General features: G+C 31.2%; 2 protein-coding genes across 2 annotated transcripts; one reads left to right on the top strand and one right to left on the bottom strand.

Moving 5' to 3' along the window:
* Positions 2,895–5,256, top strand: LOC104761726 (inositol oxygenase 5). The gene is made up of 11 exons (XM_010484840.2): positions 2,895–3,028; positions 3,142–3,274; positions 3,373–3,457; positions 3,695–3,899; positions 4,006–4,065; positions 4,150–4,202; positions 4,283–4,405; positions 4,518–4,587; positions 4,681–4,759; positions 4,860–4,941; positions 5,053–5,256. The coding sequence occupies exons 1-11, from the start codon at positions 2,998–3,000 to the stop codon at positions 5,077–5,079; spliced, it is 948 nt and encodes a 315-aa protein (XP_010483142.1). The 5' UTR covers positions 2,895–2,997; the 3' UTR covers positions 5,080–5,256.
* Positions 5,478–8,526, bottom strand: LOC104761725 (ATP-dependent 6-phosphofructokinase 7). Its single transcript, XM_010484839.2, has 10 exons — positions 8,009–8,526; positions 7,763–7,809; positions 7,629–7,668; positions 7,335–7,535; positions 7,080–7,238; positions 6,936–6,989; positions 6,650–6,848; positions 6,303–6,565; positions 6,012–6,212; positions 5,478–5,907 (listed from the first exon to the last, which is right to left on the bottom strand). Exons 1-10 carry the CDS (start codon positions 8,108–8,110, stop codon positions 5,716–5,718), a joined length of 1,458 nt encoding a protein of 485 aa, XP_010483141.1. The 5' UTR covers positions 8,111–8,526; the 3' UTR covers positions 5,478–5,715.

The raw sequence follows: 8,541 nt of genomic DNA, 5'->3' as shown, positions 1-8,541 counted from the left end.
AATATTTAATAAATTATACTATTATTCATCTTTGCTTTATTGAATTTAAAAATATATAAAGCATATACTATCTCTATTATACAATTAGGACATATTGTTTTGTGATGTAAAACCATGTTACAATAGATTTATGGTGAAATTTGTGATTGCAAGATAGTTTAATATTTTCATGTCTTTTTACCACTTCTACATCAAGTTTCTTTGTAGTATTTGGATTGTGATCTTCGATTTCGAAAAAATGTTAGGTAGTTGGGGGTTGTCCCCTCCAAATGAAAAAATATATGCTTTTATCAATCTGTTAAATTATTGATTAAACAAACCTGGGATTGTTTCTTCGATATCACAAAAATTTTGGACCGAAACCACGACTTAAAATTTTGTATTAATGTGTATCATTTGGTTGTAGTATGTGGCCTTTGGAGAAAGGGATTGTATAGTTTATGGTTCTTTCTTGTCGATATTGTCGTTTGATTTTGAGTAGGAGTTGGATGTGTGGTTGTATTACTTTATGTAATCCATTTGGGTTTTGTTGCTGAAATAAGATTTGATTTTCTGAGTAATTTGTTTTTTTTTTTGTTATGCATTTGGTATACTTATTTATAGAGGAATGTGATTATTTGTTACTGTAATTATATCCCATTTAATTGTCATTATTCTTTGTATTAAATTTTAATTTTACCGTTGATTTCTTTTTTGTTGTTAATAATATTTATATATTTAATTGTTATTATTGTGTAATCAATTTGACCCTTCAAAACCTAGTGTCTAATTTAAGCATTCAGTTTTGATTATGAAGCAAAAAAACAAACATGTTACTGTGCAATTGAATATATTTTCCATATGGTTTTACTTAGAAGGGTGTGTTTTGTTTTTTGTTTTTTCATGTTTTTTTGTGTATAAAATTTTTTTGTGTTATGGTTTTTAATATTGACTGTAATTAATATTTTTGTTTATCTTACTTGATAATGGGATTATTAGTTGTTATAGATTTTTAGTATTTTATGTGTTGTATATTGTTTTTGGCAAATATTATAATTTATTTTTCAATGAATCTAGTTTAATTGTATCAGTTTGTAGTTTTTGTCTGTAGATGGTACATATGAATAATTTATTGGCATGATTGTGAATTCAATTTTGTCCTCTTAATCCCAAGGACTGTTGCAAACATAAATATATGTGAAACACATCCACTTTTTATTAAGTCAAACTAATTTAGTGTTTAAGGAAAATAATATTCTATTAAAGCAAACCAAATTATGTATATTTTTTCTTTAAAACAGTCCAAGGAATGAAAGAAATTCTAATATAACTTCAGAATTCAATTTTTTTTTATTTTACTAATTGAACTTATTGTAATGTTTTCAATGTAGAGAATCTTAGAAGAAATTTGTGCTTGTTTGACAAAAAAAAAATGTGTTAATGTTTCATTTTCTTTTTGTATAAATATAACCAGTAAAAGCTTTAACAAAATTATCTCTTCTAATATAATTAGTTTTGGTTTTTATTTAGAAATTGATAGATTAAGAGAAAATTTATTTTTGCAAAAATAAGAAGTAAATTTTTTTTCCGGGACAAGTGTGAGCTCCAGATGTGCCACGTGTTAAGCTCAGAAAATAAAGTGTTATAAGGTAATTCTACTTGTTTGTGTTCATTGAACAAAAAAACAAAAAGATTGTGGTAATGTTTTATTCTCTTTTTGTATATACACTTGGGTAGAAGCTTTAACTAGCTTATCTATTCTAATATAATATTTTATTTTTTATTTAGAAATTGGTGGATTAAGAAAACATTTGTTTTTACAAAAATGAGAAGTCAAATTTTTTTCCAAGACAGGTGTGAGCTCTAGATGTGTAACGTGTTAATCTCAGAAAATAAAGTGTTAGAAGGTAATTCTATTTGTTTGTGTTCGTTGAACAAAAAAAAGATTGTGGTAATGTTTTATTCTCTTTTTGTATATACACTTGGGTAAAAGCTTTAACTAGATTATCTATTCTAATATAATATTTTATTTTTTATTTAGAAATTGGTGGATTAAGAAAAAAATTGTTTTTGCAAAAATAAGAAGTAAAAAAAAATTTCCAGGACAGGTGTGAGCTCTAGATGTGTAACGTGTTAAGCTCAAAAAGTGTTAGAAGGTAATTTTATTTGCTTGTGTTAGTTGAACAAAAAAAAATGGTGCTAATGTTTTGTTCTCTTTTTGTATAAATACACTTGAGTAAAAGCTTTTAACTAAATTATTTATTCTAATATAATTAATTTTGGTTTTTATTTAGAAATTGGTGGATTAAGAGAAAATTTACAAAAAAATGAGAAGTAAAGTTTTTTTCCAAGACAGGTGTCAGCTCCAGATGTGCTAAATGTCAATCAGAAACAAAGTTTTAGAAGGTAATCCTACTTTATTATATAAGATACAGAATATTTTAGATTCTAAGAATATTATAATTAAAAACCATAAAGTCTAAATTGAAAAGAATCTAAAACGAAATCAGTTATAATAAAACTGAAAATCCAAGTGTAATTAAAACTAACACTTGTAAATAGATTAGATGTTAGTAAATCTATATAGCTGGACATGAGTCACATAACACATATCCTGGTTCTAAAAGGGAAACTAAAATGTAAGAAGTTGACCAATTTTAATTTTTTGTTAAGAAAGTTAATCTAGTATAAACAGTACTTGTTAACAAATAATAGTAATCAGATTTGATTTTAATTATGGATTCTGTTTGTTTAGAGGGTGAGTGGTGGATAAATATAATTGGTTTGCTAAATAAAGGTCAAAGATAAATTAGATTTGTTTCTAATTATAGAGGAAAGAACTTATCGTCTCTTATCTTTTTTTCTTAAAGCCATATCATCATCTCTCACTACAAATACCCCTTTTGTGTTGTGTCTCCCCATCAAATTACATATCTTCATTCATAGACATTCTCTCTTCGATCTTTTTGTTTTCACAATTAATTCATCTTCTGTTTTTTTTTTTTTTACAATTTGAAGATGACTATCTCTGTCCAAACCCCTGTTTTTGGTAAACATATACTATCTTCTTATATGATCATTCTTCTATTTCTTTGATTCTTGTTTTTTTTTTACTCTTGTTTAATCTTAAATATAACAATTTTACGTTCTTCTTTTTTAAAGAATACGAGGACTCTACGACGAATAAAAAGACCGGAGAGTTACAATTGGACAGCGGGATTCCAATGTCGAAGGTATCATCCGATGATGAAGTGTTTTTGGCTCCTGAGATGAATGCATTTGGTCGTCAATTCAGGTTCTTTTATATATTAAAAAAGATGAGTTTAGGTTTTCAAAAACATTTCATTTTTTCCCTAAAAGATATGGATTTGATTTGATGTGAGTTGTTTACAGAGACTACGCTGATACAAACAGCGAGAGGCAGAAGGGAGTCGAACATTTCTATAAAACACAACACACTAATCAAACTGTAGATTTTGTAAGACCTCTTATCTATTTTAATTTCCGGTTTATTTGTTCTTGCATCGTTATATATATAATCAACATGAAAGTTGAGTCCGATATATGTTTGCATGGACGTGATTTATGAACTACTAATGCAACTAATATATTTCCTATAGCTTTTAAGCCAAAATATATACGATACAGATTTGAGTATTATTGTTTTTAACTTATATCTAACAATAATGTTAATTTATTAATTGTACTTTTGCAGGTGAAGAAAATGAGAAGCGAATATGGCAAATTGGACAAGATGGTGATGAACATTTGGGAATGTTGTGAACTCCTTAACGAAGTGGTGGACGAGAGTGATCCTGACCTTGACGAACCACAAATTCAACATTTGCTTCAATCTGCGGAAGCAATCCGTAAAGATTACCCTAACGAAGATTGGCTCCATCTCACTGCTCTTATCCATGGTAATTAATTTTTATTTATGGCTATATAATTAAAAGAACCTAAATGATCATATATATATATATGAAAATCCTTAAGAAAAAATGCTAAAATGGACTCAATCTCCAGATCTTGGGAAGGTCCTGACTCTTCCACAGTTTGGAGAGCTTCCTCAATGGGCAGTTGTTGGTAAGTCTAATCTGTGATTTCTTAATTAGTAAACTTATAATCTTTTGAGTAACTTATGGATTCTCTATTATCCAAAACCTGCAGGTGACACATTCCCTGTTGGATGTGCATTCGATGAATCTAACGTACACCACAAGGTACATATTCATAGTTAAAATCTAAGTTTTTAAACAATTGATTTAGAGTTTCATATTATATTCCTATTCATTTAATGCAGTACTTTATGGAAAACCCTGATATTAACAACCCAAAGTACAACACCAAAGCTGGGATCTATTCAGAAGGATGTGGACTAGAAAATGTTAATATGTCATGGGGACATGATGACTACATGTATATGGTAATTACATTATTTGATTCATAATTCATTACGATAATTTTGGTAAAAATATTAAATATTAATTATGATATACAATGATTAATTTACAATTCATTAATTATATGTTAAACAGGTAGCCAAAGAGAATGGAAGCACCTTGCCATTCGCGGGACTGTTCATCATTCGATACCATTCCTTTTATCGTAAGCTTCCTAATCTAATAAAATGATTATCAACGATCTAATCATTTGAATGATTGATTAGCATTTAATTATATGTGATTAATATGTGTGTAGCATTGCACACGGCTGGAGCTTACACTCACCTTATGAATGAAGAAGACAAGGAAAACCTTAAATGGCTCCATGTTTTCAAGTAATTTATTTATATTAAATTAAAAATCTTAACTTAACTCCATGATAATTTTTTCTCCGATGATGGAGTTTTAATCCTTAAATTTGTGTTTATTATATAGCAAGTACGATTTATACAGCAAGAGCAAAGTACACATCGATGTTGAGAAGGTTAAGCCGTACTACATGTCTCTTATCAATAAAGTAAGAATTTTAGATTTATATTTTGACAGCATTGTGAACATTTTTTTTGTATGTTGTTGTTTTGTTATCTTCAATTTAAAAAACTTTTGTTAATTTGGGATTTTTTTCCAGTATTTCCCGGAAAATCTGAGGTGGTGATGATGCACAATCAATGGCGTTTGATTGATTAGTAGTCGATTAAGCCGCACCTGGAAAGCATTATTTGCCCAGCTGATAAAGTTGTATTATTACATTAGCATTAGCTAATGTTGAAATGAACTATATTGTATTATGCCTGTCCAATTATTAATATATATAAAAAAAGTATTTTATCTTATGTTTTAAAACTTCCGAGGTGTATTGTTTCTTCAATAAAACCAGCAAAAGAATGACTTACGATTAGATCCAAAACGCTTTTATCAGCACCAAATCATTAAGATTTAACTTTAAACCAAATTTCCTATTAAGTATTTTACTTGTATTATTATACATTCTCTCATCTAATTTTCTTTGTATTATAAGTTATGTGTAAATGAAAACTACAATAACAAAGATGATTAAACGTTACGAAGTTCACTTTATTCATTCATTCAGATGTTAAAACTTGAAAGTGCAAAAAAGATTACAAAACTAATAAACATCTAAGAAGAAAACTAAAATTTGAGTTTTGTGTATGCCAACAAAAGGGCAAAATCGTCAGGGTAACAATTATTCCACTTTCGCCTAAAACGGCATTGTTTTCAGAAACCTCTGAGCAAAATACTGTATGAATATGTGCCATCATGCCCTGAAACTTCACTTAGTGACCTCTTTAGTCACAGGAGGGATATCGACAGCTCCGTCGTCAAGAAGCGGCGTCTCTGGCATCTCTTTCTTCTCTTCAGATATATCCTTAGGCCCCAAGAAACTTGGCTGGTTCGTAGAAGACAATAACCTCGCCCACATTCTATCCGTAATCACTACATTGTTCTGTTTCTCTGTTATCCTCTGCATCAGAAAGGACAAACAAACAAAAAAGCAATGACATGAGTCAGAACTTCTCACAAGTATAGGATCAAAAGATCGGAGTTAGACAGGTATCAGTAACTTACGTAGTAAGGGATGTATGTTTGTCTTCCATTGACAAGACCACTGGTGTAGCCAGTGTAACCAGCCATTGCACCATGAACTGCGCTCTGAGCAAGAAGTGTACAGTAAACATTGTCTGATGCATTGCTTGGAACAGCCCGGATCATGTATGTAGGATCAATGTATTTGAGATTCATCACCATCTTAATCTTTTTAAAATAATCCTACAACAAAGAGAGAAAAAAAACATCAAACACTATGATGAATTTTTTTGTAATAGCATAAGAATCTCATGATCATGAAAGTAGTCTTACCTTGATGCTTTGTGCTAACCACAAACCAACATCTTTAAGAAGTTTGTTCCCAGAAGCATCTTTAAGAGTAGATTCCATGCTTTTGGACATCAAATCTTGTCCTGCACCTTCAGCTAGAACAATCACCATGTGACCATGCTCCTTGAGCCGTTTCTCTATGAACTCCAAGAGTCCACCTTCTCCTTCGAGGTAAAATGGTGACTCAGGAATCAAGCAACAATCAACATCTCTGCTGGCTAATGTAGCATACATCGCTATGAAACCTGTAGTAACAATCATCAACTACCCTTAATCAGTAACAGCTCAAAAAGTTTTTTAAGTTGCAATGCTTAAAATCAAGAACTTACCGCTGTAACGACCCATAAGCTTGACAAAACCGATACCATTCTCATTACTCTCGGCTTCAACATGTGCTGCGTTAATCGCTCGTTGAGCTTCCTCCACAGCAGTGTCAAACCCAAAAGATTTATCTATTACCGGAATATCGTTATCGATCGTTTTTGGAATTCCAACCACAGCAACTTTAAGTCCACGCCTTCTAATTTCCTACATGGTTTTATACAATTTAGGTTCAGTTGTTGACTGTTAAAACTTATAACTATTATTCTAATAAGTATATCACAGTGGCATTACCTCAAATATTACAGAAGCACCTCGCTGTGTTCCATCTCCTCCAATAATATAAACCTAAATGATGACAAAAACTACATTAAGAACAGGTCGATTAACTTTTCTTAATACAAAGTAAAAAACAGTGGATGTGTGTTCTTCTCGAACCTGATTGATTCCTCGATCTTGAATGCTATCAACTATCTTTGTGGTATCGTGTCCACCTCTTGAAGTCCCGAGGATTGTTCCTCCTCGCTTATGGATATCATTCACGACTTTAGAGTTTAAGGGGATGGTATTCTTGGCGTAGAATCCTCTGTATCCACCCTGAAAGAGTTCCACAAATGAGATTCATAAGGACAACAACAGTAATGAAAACCAAACCATAAATGAAGAGATTAACAATGATTCACAAAAACTCACATCAATTCCAAGAATTTTCTTTACTCCATACATGTACGATAAGCTGCTAACGATTTCTCTGATGACGGTATTGAGACCGGGACAGAGACCTCCACATGTAACTATGCAAGCATGAACTTCATCCGACTCAAAGTAAACCTTTTGACGTGGACCAGCGCGTCTAAAATGTATTCCTCTTGGACCATCCTTGTGAACAACAACCTGAATAAGAAGAGGAAAGAAACAAAGCAGTTTAAAACCTCGCTTTGAGAAAGACATAATCAACTAACATCACTCGTCTCTTGGTGAAATTACCTTCTCGGGAACACTATCGTCTGCATCAACAAAGTATTGCCTGATAAATTGAAGAAAAACAAATATAAAAACACATTCAAATGTGAACAAAAACTAAAGCAATCAAAACGTCTGATATAGGTGAAGACACTTACTTAACCACTGAGTAAGCTGGATTGTCTTGCAATGGATTCGTATAAGTCTGCAAAAACATGGGAAAAGAATCAAACCACTAAACATACTCAAAAAAGTCAAAACTATGAAACAGATCAAAGCTAAAGGTTCCTCCTTTAATTAACTAGAGCGATCACAGATTCGATCTTTTTTGTGTAGATCGAGAAAACTATCAATCAAAATCAAAATTAAGCAACACAATCAAAATTTAGCAAGTGAACACATACAGGAAGATCAGGAAGGTAATCGATGAGATGAGGAACGTCTTGTAGAATATAACCACCAGGACCGTTGACGATCTTAGGCTTGTTACTTCTCGGACTAGTCATAACGGAAGGAGACACAATCAAAATCAAATCAGATCAAAAAAAAACTTCGTCAATGGGTGACGAAAAAAATCCAATCTTTTGAAATAACAGAGCAGTGAATCAAACACGTTGATCTAATACAAGGCAACCCGTTTTTGTAGGAATGTAAGTCAGATTAAACAAATCAGAAGAGGTAAGAGAGAGAGAGAGTGAGAGAGAAGAAGAAAGTTGAAGCTTTTTTTTTTTGGTTTAGATGAGGAATTTAATCGAACAGGTGGTGGGCATTTGAAGAAAGCTTAAGATATAAAAAAAGAGAATATAAAATTTTATATATACATATACACACATTTACATGTATGTATATGTTAAATTGGGTTACTGGAATCTCGTGTGTATATATATATAAAAAAGGTGATGATCAGATCACAGAGAAACGAACGTTGAAACTTGGA

This window comes from Camelina sativa, chromosome 18 (genome assembly GCF_000633955.1).
Source record: "Camelina sativa cultivar DH55 chromosome 18, Cs, whole genome shotgun sequence".
Taxonomy (NCBI): Eukaryota; Viridiplantae; Streptophyta; class Magnoliopsida; order Brassicales; family Brassicaceae; genus Camelina; species Camelina sativa.
This window is presented reverse-complemented; position numbering and strand designations above follow the sequence as displayed.

Excerpts from the sequence above, each read along its gene's own strand:
- LOC104761726 (XM_010484840.2), top strand. The coding sequence starts at position 2,998 with ATGACTATCTCTGTCCAAACCCCTGTTTTTG. Across the intron at positions 3,458-3,694 it reads CTAATCAAACTGTAGATTTT|GTGAAGAAAATGAGAAGCGA; the intron begins GTAAGACCTCTT and ends GTACTTTTGCAG. Across the intron at positions 4,066-4,149 it reads TCCTCAATGGGCAGTTGTTG|GTGACACATTCCCTGTTGGA; the intron begins GTAAGTCTAATC and ends CAAAACCTGCAG.
- LOC104761725 (XM_010484839.2), bottom strand. The coding sequence starts at position 8,110 with ATGACTAGTCCGAGAAGTAACAAGCCTAAGATCGTCAACGGTCCTGGT. Across the intron at positions 7,536-7,628 it reads ACGATAGTGTTCCCGAGAAG|GTTGTTGTTCACAAGGATGG; the intron begins GTAATTTCACCA and ends CTTCTTATTCAG. Across the intron at positions 6,566-6,649 it reads GCTTATGGGTCGTTACAGCG|GTTTCATAGCGATGTATGCT; the intron begins GTAAGTTCTTGA and ends TTGTTACTACAG.